This window comes from Lynx rufus, unplaced genomic scaffold, assembly GCF_022079265.1.
Source record: "Lynx rufus isolate CCGP_SWC_20201006 ecotype Redwood Valley unplaced genomic scaffold, mLynRuf1.p SCAF_5, whole genome shotgun sequence".
In the NCBI taxonomy this organism is placed as follows: domain Eukaryota; kingdom Metazoa; phylum Chordata; class Mammalia; order Carnivora; family Felidae; genus Lynx; species Lynx rufus.
In genome coordinates, this window is record NW_025814867.1 from 1,808,080 (window position 1) to 1,827,097 (window position 19,018).

The 19,018-nt window shown below is 41.3% G+C and overlaps 1 protein-coding gene across 8 annotated transcripts in view; it reads left to right on the forward strand.

The window, feature by feature from the left end:
• Positions 1-19,018, forward strand: part of CLASP2 (cytoplasmic linker associated protein 2) — a 182,194-nt gene that overhangs the window by 140,729 nt on the left and 22,447 nt on the right. For all 8 annotated transcript variants that reach the window (XM_047098781.1, XM_047098785.1, XM_047098782.1 and 5 more), the window contains 3 exons: positions 2,194-2,337; positions 16,279-16,422; positions 18,137-18,243. In XM_047098781.1, the coding sequence (XP_046954737.1) occupies positions 2,194-2,337; positions 16,279-16,422; positions 18,137-18,243 (395 nt within the window). The remainder of the gene's footprint in view (positions 1-2,193; positions 2,338-16,278; positions 16,423-18,136; positions 18,244-19,018) is intronic.

Here is a 19,018-nt window from a genome sequence, read left to right on the forward strand (position 1 = left end):
GTTATACACAAACAACTTGTGTATGAGATCTATAAAATTCTTTATTGATAAAAAATGATGGATCTTTCAGGTAAAAGAGAAAATTTATTTCTCACAGTCATGTGGTTAAATGTCAAAAAAGAAGCAATAGAATAGGGGGAAATAGCAATACAGAGTGATTCTGAGTAATATTAAAAAGAATAATTTTGGTGATCTTTTTCTGGGTTTCACAGATATGTTGTAAAGTTAAACACACTTCAGCAGCTAGATTATTTTTCCTTCTCTGAATGCATGTTTGTGCTATTAAAATTACAGACTGTATATAAACTCGTGAAATATCCTACTTAAATCTAAACTTTCAAATGATTATTATGTGTGTATTGTGGTTATTTTGCCTAGTAGTATTATAAACGCACCTACTCTGTGAAACCCTTGAAAGCTTATATGCCTCCGTAAATTGCTAAGACACTGCACTAGTTGAATCTCACGTAGAGCAAATAAATATATTCAGTTATTGGTGGTAGCAAGTTGAAAACGACGACATTGATGTTCATTCTTTGATTCACTGTAGTTGCTGTTCAGTTATTCACACTGAGAGGTGACACAGCTTTGGGAGTCCAGAATATTAAGTGCTACTGTAATTTATCGGGCCCGCTACTGCAAAATTAATCTTAAGTCTCTTTCCCTCTCCACTGGACATTTTACCTGGACAGATGATGGATTAACTCTCAAATTTTTTCTCAATACATCTAAAAGTTATAGTTACTTCTTAAAATGTATTCATTTCGAGGCGCGCCTGAGTGGCTCAGTCCGTTGAGCATCTGACTTCAGTTCCTGTCACGATCTTGAGGTTTGTGAGTTCGAGCCCTGCATCAGGCTCACTGCTGTCGGCCCAGAGCCCGCTTCAGATCCTCTATCCGCCGCCCCCCTCCCCCGCCCCGCCGCCTCTCTTTCTGCCCCTCCCCCCTTCACACTTGCACGTGCTCTCTCTCTCTCAAAAATGAATAAACATATAAAAAAAGTTTTAAAACTTTAATCATTTTGAAATGAAGAATGTAATCTGATTCCCCCCCCTTTTTTTAAACTGGAAGCCAAAGGGGGAAAATGTGCAAGAGTCAGAACCTTATATTAACACTTTGCTTCCTCTACATAAAACTTGGCACAGTACCTCCCGAAGACCTTATTTGGGTTTAGTGAGACAAGTAACATCTTAAGATCAATAACAAGGGGAGACAGAACATTGAAAACCTGATTATCTTCGTCTTTGGCAGTATTTTTTCAATGTTGCTGTTTTAATCATACACGCCTTCCTTTATCTAAGTCAGCAAGTGGGTGTTTAATATGTTGCTCTACGTAACACCTGCTCTGTCCAGCTGTGCGGTTTGCCAGCTGCCGCTTCTAAACCGCACTAGCAGAGTCTTTCAGAGTCCTTGTCTAGAACGCTAGGGTGTTAGAAGATGTGACTTCTCAAAGTTTTTCTCAGCCGGTGCTTCTGCCCTCACATCCCTGAGAGAACGGCGGTAATTGAACAGCGGCTCACTCTACGGATAACAAAGGCTGAGCCTGCGGAAGAAGCATGTACGCTCTGCCCCACCTGATTTTGAAGCCTGCGTTTGACCACACCCCCACCTACACCAGGCACCCAAACCTCGGGAATTACAAAGAAATGTTGTCTTTGCTCCAGCGGTCCTTGTGTCAAACTTTTTTGTGACACTTCTTTTGAAAGGTGGTTCTGGATCTCATGGGGTGAATGTTACTGTATGTTTGGCAAAAAAACCTGTATCGCCCACCTTGATTGCTTACTTGGTTTATGATACCTTATTTCCAGAGCACTTTGGTTCATTTCCCCAAAAGCCAAATTACACTTAATTTATAAAGACTGGCTCCCAGGGAAATGTAGACAAGAGTCAGCTGTAAGCTCTGAAGGCCGACTCAAGGAGAAGGGTATAATCTTGTCAAGAGAGTCTTCAGCAGTTCAGACACAGGGAATGAAACACCTGGGATTTAAAAGTTCTGCTATATGTGAAAACAAAAATCCACATTTCCATGTATCTGTACCTCAGGTATGTAGGTGGTTATGTAATTGCTTTTTTGTTATCGTTGGTGTTTCGTTTCGTATTGGTTGGAAAAATAATCACCTGATTGCTTCTGAAGTGTAGTCGGTATCCCTCAGTGACCGTCTGGTTGTCCTCTCTCATTTGCTTACCTCTGCAGGTGAAGGTTGCTATCCTTAAATACATAGAAACTCTGGCCAAGCAGATGGATCCAGGAGATTTTGTGAATTCCAGTGAAACTCGCCTGGCAGTGTCTCGGGTCATCACTTGGACAACAGAACCCAAAAGTTCTGACGTTCGGAAGGTATGTTTCAACGTAAGATTTAGAAGGTGAATTAGAAAAACAAGTCAGTCATTTTGGATTGCCAACAAAGGGAATTAATATTTCTGGACATTACCGGTTAGTATTGATTTATTTACTTGGTGATATGAAGACTTGTTTTTTTATCTTCTCTTTTAAACGATGTAAAATTTTATCCAGTTAATATGAGTATAGTTTTCAAACTTAGAATAAGAAACCAACTCTCATTGCCACAGTCCTCCCAACCTCTAATCTTGTAACCATTCAAAATATAGTGGACCCTTTTTGGTATCCAAAATACATAAAGAACTACAGAACTCAACATCTAAAAACAAGTAATCCAATTTTCAAAATGAGCAGAAGACATGAACAGACATTTCTCTAAAGAAGACATACAGATGGCAAACAAACATGGGAAGATGCTCAACGTCACTCATTATCAAGGAAATGCAAATCAAAACCACAATGAGTTGTCACTTTACATCTGTCAGAATGGCTAAAATCAAAAACACAGGAGACAATAAGTATGAGTGGGGATGTAGAGACTGAAGAACCCTCTTGCTTGGCTGGTGGGAATGCAAATTGGTGCAGCCACTCTGGGAGACAGTATGGAGGCTCCTCAAATAATTAAAAATAGAACAACTACCCTATGACCTAGGAATTGCGCTGTTAGGTGTTTACCCAAAAAATACAAGAACACTACTTCAAAGGGATACATTTACCCCTATGTTTATAACAGCATTATTTACAATAGTCAAATTATGGAAGCAGCCCAAGTGTCCACCAATTGATGAATGGATAGGAGGTAGCATATACATGTACAGTGGAATATTACTCAGCCATAAAAAAAGAATGAAATCTTGCCGTTTGCAACAACACGGATAGAGCCAGAAAATATGCTTCGCAAAATAAGTCAGAGAAGGGCAAATACCATATGATCCCACTCATGTGGAACTTAAGAAACAAAACAAAGGTGGAAAAAAAAGAGACAAGCCAAGAAACACTCTTCTTTTTTTTTTTTTTTTTAATGTTTGTTTATTTTTGAGAGAAAGAGAAAGAGCATGAGCTCTGAGAGGGGCAGAGAGAGAGAGGGAGACACAGAATCTGAAGCAGGCTCCCTGCTCCGAGCTGTCAGCACAGAGCCCGACGTGGGGCTCATACTCACAAACCGTGAGATCATGAGCTGGAGTCAGACGCTCAACTGACTGAGCCACCCAGGCACCCCAGACAGACTCTTAACTGTAGAAAAAAACTGAGAGGGATGGGGGAAATACAGAAGGGTGATTAAAGAGTACACGTATCATGATCAAAAAAATAAATAAACTGAATAAAAACAAAAAAATACAGTGCACCCTTGAACAACACAGATTTGAACTGTGCCAGTCCACTTACATGCAGATTTTTTTATAGCGTAGTTCTGTGAATGTATTTTCTCTTCCTTAGGGTTTTCTTAATAACATCTTCTCTCTAGCTTATTTTATTAAAAGAATACAGTATATAATACATATACAAAAGGTATGTTAATCAGCTGTTTATATTGCCATGAAGGTTTCTGGTAAACAGTAGGCTATTAGTAATTAAGTTTAGGGGGAATCAACTTATAAAAAGTGCAGAGTTGACTGCACAGGGTTGGTGTCCCTAACTGCTGCATTGTTCAAGGGTCAACTGTAGTCCAAATGTTTCTACTTGCATGCACCAGTGTATTTCAGATAAGAATTTACAGTGTTTCCTGATTTACTCATTTTGGGCATGATCTATTGATCTGTTGATAAATCTAGCCATGAGTAGCTTTCTATCTACCTTTGTACATAAGAACTTAGCTTAACCCATACCATTCCCACATCTTTTCGTGTATCTTTCCCCATAATTTTCAGAATACGTATGAATCAGATATTGGTAATCAGTAGAATCAATTTACCTTTTGACTGTGGAAGTATTCACTCCTATACCAAGTGGTCTGTTGCTTCCTTCTTTTCTTGTAAGAGTTTTGTCGTGGTGTAAATAATTTGCCTTGTTTTTCATTTGCCTGGGTTTTTTTTTTTTTTTTTTAATTTTTTTTTCAACGTTTATTTATTTTTGGGACAGAGAAAGACAGAGCATGAACGGGGGAGGGGCAGAGAGAGAGGGAGACACAGAATCGGAAACAGGCTCCAGGCTCTGAGCCACCAGCCCAGAGCCCGACGCGGGGCTCGAACTCACGGACCGCGAGATCATGACCTGGCTGAAGTCGGACGCTTAACCGACTGCGCCACCCAGGCGCCCCATGCCTGGGTTTTTTAATGTTTATCTGTTCATATTTTCACCATCTCTGCAACATGCTTATGGCTAACATTTTCCGTGTGCTCAAAGACGTAAATTATTTATTCCATGGGGAGCCCCTTCTTAGACCTTTTGTTCTTCTCGCCATCTTCCTGAGACTTGTCTTCACCCATCATTTCTTGCATCCTACATGTGGCATTGCTCACTCCCTTCCTTTGTGAATCATTATCTTCAATATTTACTACAAAGAAGAGCATGGAGTATACATTTTTTGACCTTTATTTCTAATGGTGAACACTTTACCCAACAGAAGCAGAATATTACCTTCTTCTCAAATGTACATGGAACATTCTCCAGGATAAGACCACATGCTAGGTGATAAACCTCAGTAGCTTTCTTAAAAGGATGAAAATAATACAGAGAATGTTCTCTCACCACAATGGAATGAAACTAGAAATTAGTAACACAGAAGTGTGGAGGGCTCACAAATAATGTGGAAATTAGGTAACTTCTAAATCGCCAGTGGATCAAAGAAGAACTCAAAAGGGAAATTAGAAAAATACAGTGAGGTGAATGCAAATGGAGACATGATCTACCAGAACTTACAGGATGCATGCAGCCATAGCAGTGCTTAGAGGGAAATTTATAAGTGTTAATGCCTATTATAAAAAAGAAGAAAGGTCTTAAATTAGAAAGCTTAACTGCCACCTATGACATGGGAAAAAGAACAAACTAACCCTAAAGTAAACAGGAAGACATAAGATTAAAGCACAAATTAACAAAATACAAAAACGATAATCGGTGACACTAAAAGCTGGTTTTTTGAAAGATCAACAAAATTGGCAAACTTTTAACTAGATTGACAAAGAAGAAAAGAGACTTAAATTACTAGAGTTAAAAATGAAAAACAAGTAAAGAGATTGACTTAGTAATCAAAAAAGAACCCACGGAGAGGGGCCCAGGCTCAAATGGCTTCACTGGTGAATTCCGGCAAACATTAATACCAGTTCTTTAGAAACTCTTTCAAAAAACAGAAGAAAGAACACTTTCCAACTCATTCTATGAGGGCAGTTTTACCTTGATACCAAAACCAGACAAAGATGCCACACACACACACACACACACACACACACACACACACAGGGCCTACAGGCCAATATCTCTTACAAATATGGATGCGTTTAATCCTTGACAAAATATTAGCAAACTAAATCGTGCAACATAGAATTATACACCACGAACAAGTAAATGGGATTTATCCCGGGAATGCTGGGTTAAATTAACATCTGAAAGTATGTAAATGTAATACCCCCTGTCAGTCACAAGACAAGACATGTGATCATATGAATAGAAAAGGCATCTGGTGGTGTCCCTGGGTGGCTCAGGTGGTGGCGCATGGGATTCTCCATCTCATGGTTGTAAGTTTGAGCCTCATGTTGGGTGTAGAGATGACTTAAAAATAAATCTGGGAAAAAAAAGAAAAAGACAACTGGCAAAACCTTAACATCCTTTCATGATTTAACCCCCTCAAAAAACAAAACCAAAAAAACCTGGTAATGGAAGAGAACTTTCTCAACCCAAGAGAGGGTACCTGCAAATATCCACAGCTAAAATCATACTTAATGGTAAAAGACCGGATGCTTCCTCCTTGAAATTAGGAGGAAGACAGGATGTCTGCTCTTAGCATTTCTATTCACCATATACTCTACAATTCAGTATATACTATGTGTTACACTCTACTCTGGTCTAAGTGTGCAGTACCCTTATGTCTAAAAATATGTACAACTCAGCAATTTCTATTTCTATTCAACTGGGGGTTCTAGCTATGACAGGAAAAAATAAGAAATGAAAGGCATCCTTGGCAAGTGGCATATTGGATAAAGGGTTAGTGTCCCAAAATCTATGAAGAACTTACCAAACTCAACACCCCCCAAAAAATTACCCAGTCAAGAAATGGGCAGAAGATATGAATAAACACTTTTCCAAAGAAGACATCCAGATGGCTAACCAGACACATGAAAAATCCTCAACATCACTCATCATCAGGGAAATATAAATCAAAATCACAGTGAGGTACCACCTCACACCTGTCACAATGGCTGAAATTAACAACTCAGGAAACAACAGATGTTGGCGAGGATGTGGAGAAAGGGGAACCCTCTAGGCTCTGTTGGTGGGAATGCTAACTGGTGCAGCCACTCTGAAAAACAGTATGGAGGTTCCTCAGGAAATTAAAAATAGAACTACCCTGTGACCCAGCAATTGCATTACCAGGAATTTATCTAAAGGATACAAAAATGCTGATTTGGAGCACCTGGGTGTCTCAGTTGGTTAAGCGTCTGACTTCAGCTCAGGTCATGATCTGGTTCATGGGTTTGAGCCCCACATCAGGCTCTGTGTGACAGCTCAGAGGCTGGAGCCTGCTTCAGATTCGGTCTCCCTGTCTCTCTGCCCCTCCCCCGCTCACACTCTGTCTCAAAAATAAACACTAAAAAAAAGTACTGATTGAAAGGGGCACCCCCAATGTTTATACCAGCACTATCAATAATAACCAAATCACGGAAACAGCCCAAATGTCCATTGACTGTTGAATGGATACACACACACACACACACACACACACACACAAGCATACACATACATAAACACAATGGAGTATTACTCAGCAGTGAAAAAGAATGAAGTCTTGCCATTTGCAACAATGTGGATAAACATTGTTGCAAATGGCAACTAGAGGGTATTACCCTACATGAAATCAGAAAGCCAGATTTATGATTTCACTCATATGTGGAATTTGAGAAACTCAACAGATGAACATAGGGGAAAGGAGGGAAAAATAAGATAAAAACAGAGAAGGAGGCAAACCATAAAAGACTCTTAAATACAGAGACCAAACAGGGTTGCTGGAGGGGAGATGGGGGAGGAGGATGGGCTAAAGATCCCATCTCATGGATGGTGGGCATTAAGGAGGGCATTCTTTGGGATGAGCACTGGGTTCTACTCCTGAAGCCAAGATAACACTGTATGTTAACTAAATTGAATTTAAAGCTAAACAAACAAATAAATAAATGGCATCCAGATTGGAAAGAAAGAAGTAAAACTGTTTCTATTTGCAAATGATACGATTATATGTAGAAAAAATCCTAAGGAATCACTAAAAAACTATTAAAACTAATAAACAAGTTCAGCAAGGCGGCAGGATATAAAACGCTATACAGAAGTTATAGTTCTAAACACTTGAAATGAGTAATCCAGAAATGAAACTCAGAAATCACTTTCATTTACAACTGCATCGAAAAGATTAAAATCTGTAGGAATAAATTTAACAAAAGACGTGCAAAATTTATAGTAGAAACTACAAAACAGTTTTGAGAGAAATTACAGATTTAAATAAACCAAAAAACATTCCATGTTCATGGATGAGAAGACTTTATGTTGTTAGGATGGCAATACCACCCAAAGGGATCTACAGGTGAAATGTAATCCCTATCAAAATCCCAGAAATGTGTAGAAAGTTACAAGCTCTTTCCAAAATTCATGTGGAATTGCAAGAGACCCATAATAACCAAAGCAATCTTGTAAAAGAACAAAGTAGGAGGACTTCACACTTCCTGATTTTAAAACCTTATATAGGCAGGCATACTTAAGAAAACTGCAAATTTAGTTCCAGACCACTGCAATAAAGCCAAGTCACATGATTATTTTCAGTCCCTAGTGTATATAAAGTTATCTTTATGCTGTGGCCTATTAAGTGTGCAAAAACATTATGTCTAAAAAAAAAAGTACGTACCTTAATTTAAAAACACTGCTAAAAAATGCTAATTATCATTTGAGATTTCAGAGCCATAATCTTTTGGCAAATGGAGGGGCTTGTCTCAGTGTTTACTAGTCAGGGCGGTGGTTGCTGAAGCCATGGTTGTGGCAGTTTCTTGAAATAAGGCAGAAGTTGGGGCGCCTGGGTGGCGCAGTCGGTTGAGCGGCCAACTTCGGCTCAGGTCACAATCTCGCGGTCCATGAGTTCGAGCCCCGCGTCGGGCTCTGGGATAATGATGGCCCAGAGCCTGGAGCCTGCTTCCGATTCTGTGTCTCCCTCTCTCTCTGCCCCTCCCCCGCTCATGCTCTGTCTCTCTCTGTCAAAAATAAACATTAAAAAAAATTTTTTTTTAAAAAGGCAGAAGTGGTGGGAAACAGTATGGAGATACCTCAGACAACAATAGAAATACTATATGATTCAATAATTCCACTACTGGTTATTACCCAAGGAAAGTGAAAATGCTAATTTGAAAAGGTCTTTTGCACCCCTGTGTTTATTGCAGCATTATTTATAATAGCCAAGATATGGAAGCAACTCAAGTGTTCTTTGATAGATGAATGGATCTATTCATCTAGCCATAAAAAAAAAAAAAGGTTGAGATCTATTACTAGCCATAAAAAAAAAAAAAAAGGTTGAGATCTTACCATTTGCAACAACATGGATGAACCTAAAGGGTCTTATGCTAAGTGAAAGAAGTCAGATTGAGAGAGACAAATACCATGTGATTTCACTTATGTGGAATCTACAAAACAAAGCAAATGAATAAACAAAAAGCAGAATCAGACCTATAAGTATAGAGAACAAACAGTTGTCAGAGGGAAAGGGGCCAGGGGCGGCGGGGCGGGGAATGGGAAAAATGGGTAAAGGAAAATGGAAAATACCAGCTTCCAGTTACGGAGTGAATAAGTCACAGTTATAAGAGGTATCACAGAAGGAATATAATCAGGGATGTCATGGCAGCATTGCTTGGCGACAAACGGTAGCTACACTTGGGTGAGCATAGAATAATAGAGAAGTCAAGTCACTATGTTGTATACCTGAAACAATGTCACGTTGGGTGTCGGCTACACTCAGAGTTTTAAAACTGTTGTAAAATAACTAACTCAAAATAAAATCATTAAGAATTCATGTTTAAAAAATAGGACTGTGAAGTTCCCCACATCGATCCACTCTTCCTTTTCCAACAGATTTCTCTGTAGCATGAGATGCTGTTTAATAGCATTTTACCCACAGAATTTCTTTCAGAATTGGAGTCTGTCCTGTCAAACCCTGCTGCTCCTTTATCAACTAAGTTTATGTAATATTCTAAATCCTTTGCTGTTACTTCAACAGTCTTCACAGCATGCTTACCCGGAATAGATTTCATCTCAAAAAACCACTTTCTCTGTTCATCCGTAGGAGGCATCTCCTCATCTCCCAGTTCTGTCAAGAGATTATGGCACTCTGGGAACGTTTGCAGGCTGCACTTCTCTTTCCGGTTCTCTCACTGTTTCCACCACATCGGCAGTTGCGTCCTCCCCTGAAGTCCTGAGTCCCTCAGAGTTATCCTTGAGGGCTGGAATCAGCTTCTTTGAAATTCCTGTTAGTGTTGATACTTTGACCTCTTCCCATGAGTCACAAATGCTCTTAATGGCATCTGTGATGGTGAATCCTTTCCAGAAGATTTTCAATTTACTTTGCCCAGATCCATCAGAAGAATCACTATGGCAGCGGTAGCCTCACAAAATGTATTTCTGTTTCTTTTTTGTTTTTGAGGCAGAACTTGAGTGGGAGGGGCAGAGAGAGGGAGAGAGAGAGTCCCAAGCAAGCTTTGTGCTGCCAGTGCAGAGCCCGGGGCAGGGCTTGAACTCAGGAACCGTGAGATCGTGACCTGAGCTGGAATTGAAGTCAGACACTTAACCGACTGAGCCGTCCAGGTGCCCTCAAAATGTATTTCTTAAGTAAGAAGACATCAAAGTCAAAATTACTTCTTGGGGGCACCTGGGTGGCTCAGTCATTTAAGTGTCTAATTCTTGATTTCGGCTCAGGTCACGATTTCACGGTTCGTGAGTTCGAGCCCCACGTTGGGCTCTCTGCTGTCACCACAGAACCTGCTTCAAATCCTCTGTCTCCGTCTGCCCCTTCCCTGCTCTCTCTTTCTCTCTCTCAAAAGTAAATATTAAAGAAACATTTTTTTTAATTAGCTTGTGATCCATGGGCTGTAGCACGGATGTGGTGTTAGCAGGCACAAAACCGACGTTCTTACTGCACATCTCCATTGTAGCTCTTGGGGACCGGTGCATTGTCATGATCCGTAACATTTTGAAAGGAATCTTCTTTCCTTCAGTAGTTCTCAGCAGTGGCTTAAAATATTCAGGAAACCGTGTAAACAGACGAGCTGTCCTTCCGGCGTTGTTGTTTCATTTGCAGAGCACAAGGAGAGTAGATTTAACACAACGCTTAAGGGTCTCAGGATTTTCACAATGATGCGAGCCCTGGCCTCGACTTAAAGTCACCAGCTACATTAGCCCCACCAAGAGAGCCACCCTGGCCTCTGAAGCCAGGCACTGATTTCTCCTCTCCAGCCGTCAAAGTCCGAGGTGGCATCTCCTTCCTGATACAAGGCTGCTCCGTCTACACTGGAAATCTGCTGTTTAGTCAGCTACCTTCAGGGATCGCCCTAGCTGGGTCCTCTGAGTAACTTTTTGGGACTCCCGTGCTGGCTGTGCTACCTTGCACCTGTCGGTTATGGAGACGGCTCCTTTCCTTCAACTTCACGAGCCAACTTGCGTGGCTTCCTCACCAATCTCGGGCTTCACGGAACTGAAGAGAGTTAGGGCCCTGCTCTGGACGAGGCTTTGGCTTGAGGCAGCGTTGTGGCTGCTCTGATCTCCTCTCCAGACCACTGAAACTAGGTCTGGATCAGCCACGAAGCTGTTCTGCTTTCTAACCGTTCGTGCTCAGTTTCCTTCAAGCACCTTTCCTTTGCGGTCACAAGTTGGCTGTGTGTCACAAGAGGCCTAGCTTTTGGGCTGTCTTGGCTTTTGACTTGCCTTCCTAAGCTTAATCACCGCTGGCTTTGGATTTAACGTCAGACCCACGCAACGCTTTCTTTCACTTGAACACGTAGAAGCCGTCGTGGAGCTGTTAATTGGCCTCATTTCAACACGGCTGTGTGTCAAGGAACAGGGAGGTCTGGGGGGAAGGAGAGAGACGGGGAGCAGCTGCTCAGTGGAGCTGTCAGAACACACACAACGTGTATCGATTGCTATCTCGTTTGGACACAATTTGCGGTACCCCAAAAGAATTACAAAGTAACGTAAGAGATCACAGTGAAAGAGTTTGAAATGTTGCAAGGAGTATCAGATGTGACACAGAGACGCAAAATGAGTAAATGCTGTTTGAAAAAGTGTGCCGGGGGCATCTCGGTAGCTCAGTCAGTTGAATGGCCAACTCTTGATTTCAGCTAAGGTCATCATCTCATGGTCGTGAGATCGAGCCCCACATCAGGCTTCACACTGAGGATGGGGCCTGCTTAAGATTCTCTCTTAAACATTAAATAATTTTTTTTTTTTTTTCAAAAAAAGGCGGGGTGCCCCTGGGTGGCTCAGTCAGTTAAGCGTCCAACTTTGGCTCAGGTCATGATCTCATGGTTTGTGAGTTCGAGGCCCACGTTGGGCTCTGTGCTGACAGCTCCCAGCCTGGAGCCTGCTTCGGATTCTGGGTCTCCCTCTCTCTCTGCTGCTTCCCTGCTTGCTCGCTCTCTCTGTCAAAAATAAATAAACATTAAATAAAAAAAGATTCTCTGTCACCTCTGCCCCTCTCCCCTGTTCATGCTCTCTCTCTCCCCCCCACCCCGCTCTCTAAAATCAAAAAAGAAAACATGTGCCGACAGACTTGTTCAACACAGAGGTTTGCCACAGAACTCCAAAATATATAAAGAGCTTATCAAACCCAACACCCGAAAAACATACAATCCAATTTAAAATGGGTAGAAGACCCGAACAGACATTTCTCCAAAGAAGACATACAGATGGTCAACAGTCATATGAAAAGATGCTCAAAATCATCATCCCGGAAATGCAAATCAAAACTGCGATGAGTTACCACTTCACATCTGCCAGAATGGCTAAAATCAGAAACACAGGAAACAAGTGTTGGTGAGGATGTAGAGAAAAGGAACCTTCTTGTGTGGTTTGGTGGGAATGCAGATTGGTGCAGCCACTGTGGAAAACAGTATAGACGTTCCTCAAATTAAAAATGGGCCTACCGTACGATCCAGTAGTCATACTACTGGATATTTACCCAAGAAATACATGAACGCTGATTCGAAGGGGTACATATCCCCCCTATGTTTATAGCAGTATTGTTTATAATAGCCAAATTATGGTAGCCGCCTAAGTATCCGTCTATAGATGAGTAGATAAAGAAGATGTGGTATACATACATAGTGGAATATTAGCTATAAAAAAGAATGAAATCTCGCCGTTTGCAATGACATGGATGGAGCTCGAGAGTATAATCCTTTGCAAAATAAGTCAGAGAAAGACAAATACTATATGATTTCACTCGTGGAATTTAAGAAACAAAACAAGTGGGGCACCTGGATGGCTTAGTGGGTTAAGCATCCAACTCTTGGTTTCGGCTCAGGTCATGATCTCATAGTTTGTGAGTTTGAACCCTACATCACACTGTCAGTGTGGAGCCTGCTTGGTATTCTCTCTGTCTCCCTCTTTCTCTGCCCCTCCCCTGCATGCGTGCACATGTTCTCTCTCTCCCTCTCTCTCTCCCCTGCCCCTTCTCTCTCTCTCTCTCAAAATAAATAAACTTAAAAAAAAAGCAGCAGCAGCAAAGGGAAAAAAAAGAAGAGAGACACCCAGAAACAAATTTAACTGTAGAGAACAAACTGAAGGTTACCAGAGGGGAGATTGGTGGGGGAGATTCAATAGGTAATGGAGCACCCTTCTGATGAAGACGGGGTGATGTGTGGAATTGTTGAATTACTATATTGTACACGTGAAACTGATAACACTGTTATGCTGACTAACGGTAAAAACTTTAAAACAAGGAGGGGAGTCACCTGGCCGGCTCAGTCAGTGGAGTGTAGGACTCTTGATCTCAGGGCTGTGAGTTTAAGTCCCACGTTGGGTGTGGAGGTTACTTAAAAATCAAATCTTTAAAAAAATAAAAAGACAGAAATGGGATACAGTACTCTAATAAAGACCCGGTTTATGCTGTGAAAGAAGTAAGTTAATTAATTAAAGTCTCGGGCCACTATGGTGTCTCAGTTAAGCTTCGACTCTCGATCTCGGCTCAGGTCAGTTCATGAGATCAGCCCCATGTCAGGCTCTGCACTGATGGCATGGAACCTGCTTGGGATTCTCTTTTTCCCTCTCTCTCTCTGCCTTTCCCCCACCCCTCAAAACAAACATTTTAAAAAGTATCTAGTAAAAAAAAAAATGTGATACTACAATATGAACTAATGAAAACGGGCCTTATCAAAATATACTCACAAACTATTGCATTTTAAATCATGCAACTTAAACCCATATTAGTTAATGCAGAAATAGAGAAATAGTTGCTAGAACATAGAGGATCAAAGACACTTAGGTTTACTTAGAGGTTAACTCACAGTAAGGGTGTCACTTGGAGTCACGAGGAAAGGATACGCTGACCGGGAAGTGGTTTTGGAACAGCTGGGTTCTCTGTCTCTGGGAGGAAAGAAAGCTGAGTCCCATACAGCAGAATAAACCCTAGATGGAATAAAGTGTACCTTAATCAATTCATTGGCTCAAATAAACGAGGTAGTTTTAATATTTTCCAAAAGAGACCATAAAGTTTTGCTTCAAAATACACGCAGTTTCATTTAAGCACTGTGTTAGAGTGCATACCCACACAATGGTGTTTTGTCATTTTCAGAAAAATGGGCTTATGTCACAGTTGTGGTTTTATTAATCTTTGCTTCGGCAGCGTCTAATAGCCCTCTGCCGATCTCTTCGTGTATTCAACTCCGTCACCTTCCAAGGCTGTGTTGTGCGGTCTGCCGTTGCACCAGTGGAACAGAATGTAACCATCCCACTAGTGTTGCATATCCAGATGTCGTAAACTTAGGACACTTTAAGTTTTCTAAGACTGGGATCTGAACACGCCCAGAATCAGATGCACACATTTCCCTCTGAGTCGTGATTGTGAACTATGTGGGTTTCTTTCTCCTCTCATTAAGTTTCTTTGAAATCTGAATTTCAAAGTTTGGTTTTCAGTAACTCAGTTATTTTTTTTTTAATTTTTTTTCTAATGTTTTCATTTATATTTTGGGACAGAGAGAGACAGAGCATGAGCAGGGGAGGGGCAGAGAGAGAGGGAGACACAGAATGGGAAGCAGGCTCCAGGCTCTGAGCTGTCGGCACAGAGCCTGACGCGGGGCTCGAACCCATGAACCGTGAGATCATGACCGGAGCCGAAGTCGGACGCCCCACTGACTGAGCCACCCAGGCGCCCTTCAGTTGGTTACTTTAAAAGAAGAAAGTAAATTTATAAGTTTTCTTAACTGATCTGAGTAAGCTTTGTTTTGTTCCCATTTCCACCCAAACGTTAGACTAGTTTTTCACTTATATAATGAAAAGTAAGAAGTTGCTGTGGATGAGCTTTGTATAGCTTAGGGATATGCAGGTTTCCCCTGCTGTCCGAAAGTAGACTGTTGCGTGACACCTTTCATACACCAAAATGTGTAAAGCAAAGAAGCAGTCCATTAATTTCCATGGAAAAACTTTTGAGAGTTCCCTCTTCGTCTTTTCTGACACCTTAGGATGCAGCTTGCTAACAGACACACAGCACAAATCAAGATAAAGCACACACAACACAACACAGTTCAACAAAGCGATGCTGGCTTAATGCTGAGAGGCTGAGTGTAGTTCCTGGGGAAGGAGCTTGGTGACACCCTTCTCACTGCTTGGAGTACAGGCTCAGTGCAAAACAAATGTTGAATGTATTTGGCTTTTTGCCTTTATTTATAAAAGTGAGGATCTTTGTTTTCCTTTTGGTTAGGGAAAGCAGGTACTGTGGTAGGTCTTTCATAAAAGTCAAGTGGTACAACGGGAATTTTTGAAGGGTATGGGATACCCATACTTAGGTATTTCCATCCGTCTTTTTGTAGTTACTTATTAGGAAAACTGAAGTGGTATATCTTGGTAGAATAACCCTGGAAAGGAAACGGTCTTGGGGCACCTGGGTGGCTCAGTCGGTTAAGCGTTCGACTCTTGGTTTCAACTCGGGTCATGATCTCGTAGTTTGTGAGATCAAGCCCCATATCAGGTCTGTGCTGACGATGCAGAGCCTGCTTGACCTTCTCTCTGTGCCTGCCCCTGCCTCTCCCTCCCTCCGTCTCTATCTCAAAATACTTTTTTTTTTTTTAACTTAAAAAAATAACCCCGGAGACCGGTTAACTGCTGCCATTGAGTGCCAGATTATATTTTTGACAATTTTTGTCTTCCCTTCTTACCCTCAAAAAAAAAAAAAATAAATGATGTGGCACCTGGGTGGCTCAGTCGGTTAGGTATCCAACTCTTGGTAATGGCTCGGGTCGTCATCTCTCAGTCGTGGGATCGAGCCCCATGTCAGGCTCTGTGCTGACAGCGTAGAGCCTGCTTGGGCTTCTTCTGTCTCTCCTTTTCTCTCCGCGCCTCCCCCGCTCGTGCGTGCTCGCTTTCTGTCTCTCGCAAATAAATATTTTTTTATTCTCCCAGCAACAAAATCTGAAAGTATGTAAAGGCAACTTATGTTTCTGTGGGAAAGATGGCCTTGTGCTATTGAACAGAAATGTTGACTGAAGAAAATTGTCTCCTTTGAGTTACCAAAATACACTCATCTACTTCTTAAATGTCTTCGTTTTACAGGCAGCACAGTCCGTGCTGATTTCCCTATTTGAACTCAATACTCCAGAGTTTACAATGTTATTAGGAGCTTTACCAAAAACTTTTCAGGATGGTGCTACCAAGCTTCTTCATAATCACCTTCGAAACACTGGCAATGGAACCCAGGTACCTTTCAGTTCTTCTCTCGGCTATCCTGTGATTTGATGGATGGTTGGTGTCACAGTAGTTGCTTAGTTGCTTGCTTTTACACGAAGTAAACTTTTGATCCTAGTATATAATTTTTGCATCTGTACTGGGCAGCATTCCCTAAGCAGAATTAAATTTTGTCCTGGAAAGAGTGCCGTCCTTAGGCTTAGCATGTTTCTATCCAGTGGGTCGGTGGTGAACATGGCCAGGACACGAACAGGAAAGTAAAACGCGAGCAGAACTCTGATGAGGGCGGCGGCTCTGCAGGCCGTTGGAATTGGGACGTGCTCTTTAGAGAAGTGGGTCCTTGTTGGAGGGCTAGAAGGGGTGACTTGATTGACAAATAACATCTGAAGAAGCTGGGGCTTTGAAAGGCGTGTTCCAAAACCTGTTCACAGGTTTGTGGGTCCGAACTTGCTTGAAGGTACAAACTTTGGTTTTGGGAAAGTGAGGTCTGAATAAATGAAACATTACAGTGTTTTATAGACCTTAAATGGCAAGCATCGTTTACATAATATGCCTAAAGAACTGAACTTAGGTTTTTTAAAAGGAGAAATCAGATGCATTTATAGCAGGCTTAAGGTAAAGTCTGAGGGTTAAAAATAATCAGAATGATGTCTTGGGACTAAAGCTAGTTATCTTTTTAAAAGGAGAAGGAATTGTTTAATTATATCTTAACAGGCAGGCAAATTAATAATATGAGTGAATTTTACTTCTTTTTACTTCTGTTTATTTTGAGAGAGCATGAGCAGAGAAGGGCATAGAGAGAAGGAGAGAATCCCAAGCAGGCTCTGAGCCTCAGTCTCACAAGCCATGAGATCATGACCTGAGCCAAAATCAAGAGTCAGACACGTAACCGACTGAGCCACCCAGGCACCCCAGAATGGGGAGCTAATTTAAAATTGTTAGTTTGGGGGGCACCTGGGTGGGTCAGTAGGTTAAGCGTCTCTCTCTCTCTCTCTTTTTTTTTTTTAACGTTTATTTATTTTTAAGAGACAGAGAGTGCAAGCAAGGGAGGAGCAGAGAGAGAGACACGGAATCCGAAGCAGGCTCCAGGCTCCGAGCTGTCAGCACAGAGCCCGATGCGGGGCTCGAACTCACAGACCGTGAGATCATGACCTGAGGCGAACAAAGTCTGACGCTTAACCGACTGAGCCACCCAGGTGCCCCAGGCATCTGACTCTTGATTTCGGCTCAGGTCGTGGTCTCATGGTTCATGGGATTAAACCCCACATTGGCTCTGTGCTGACAGTACAGAACCTGCTTGGGATTCTCTCTCTCTCTCTCTCTCTCTCTCTCTCTCTCTCTCTCTCTTTCTCTGTCCCTCCCCTGCTCACATGCACGCTCACTCTCTCTCTCAAAATAAATAAACTGTTGTTTAAAAACAAAATTGTTTTTAAAAAACAAATTGTTAGTTTGAGGTCCAATGAATCTTTGAGGAGGAAGATGTTGATGATATTTGAGGGTAGGAAGTGGGTAAGGAAAACAAGAGAAGACTAAAGAGTTAGATTTCCAAGTAGGGGGAAAGTTTTTCCCTACAGAAAGCAGAGATATGGACATGAATATTTAAAATACTGACCTGCAAATACAGCTCTTTCATACTGTTCAACTTCTTGATTGCATGGCTTCCTTAAGAGCCTTTTAGTTGAGCTTACCTGTCATGTGTTAATATTTACTTGACTCCCCCCATCAGGGTCCCATGGGGAGTCCTTTGACAAGGCCAACAGCACGTTCACCAGCCAACTGGTCCAGTCCTCTTACTTCTCCTACCAACACATCACAGAATACTTTATCTCCAAGGTAACAAAAGAGTTCTTTTCCATCATGGCTTGTGTTTGCAGATTCCCACTCTTAGACAACGGACATTGATATAATTCCAGTTGATTTCCACTTGGCTTCAAAGGTCTTGACACGTAGAAATGTAGCAGATTCAAAAACTTTTTAAGTTTATTCCCAAACTAAGCCTTAAGTGAAAATAACGCATAGGATATCAAATTGTTTGGTAAGTGCAAAGGACACTTACTTTTGTAAATTACTGCTTGATGCGTTAAATGGCATAGTTATGTTTCTCAGATGTGCTTATAGACCAAAGCATAAAAATAGTGAAGAATGGGGAAAGGCTAAATATGAAATAGCATTATGACTATGTCTTCGGGAAAAAAATGTGACTATGAGATTGGGCCTTAATACAAAATATAAGCTGTGTAAACTTTTCACACACTTGTGAAGTTCAAGCATAGGCTGTATTTCAGATGAAGTTTTTGACTCATTAATGGACTAACATTTTTTCCCTTTTCCTAGCTTTTAAAAACATTTGCATAGCAGTCCATTTTTATTAGTGTAGTTATTAATTTTATTATTAGCCATGTATCATAGCATGCTTCATCATATTCATTACGTTTATAGAATACTTCAGCATCTGAGGAAGAAAAATACATTGCAGACTTAACATCTAGCCTAGTTATTCCTTGTCACACATATGTGGCGATCTGATGGCTGAATTCCAGCTTCAGTTGAGTTTTAGAATCTGATTATAGAATTGTACTATAAACATATGTTTAGTAGTGAAACTTCT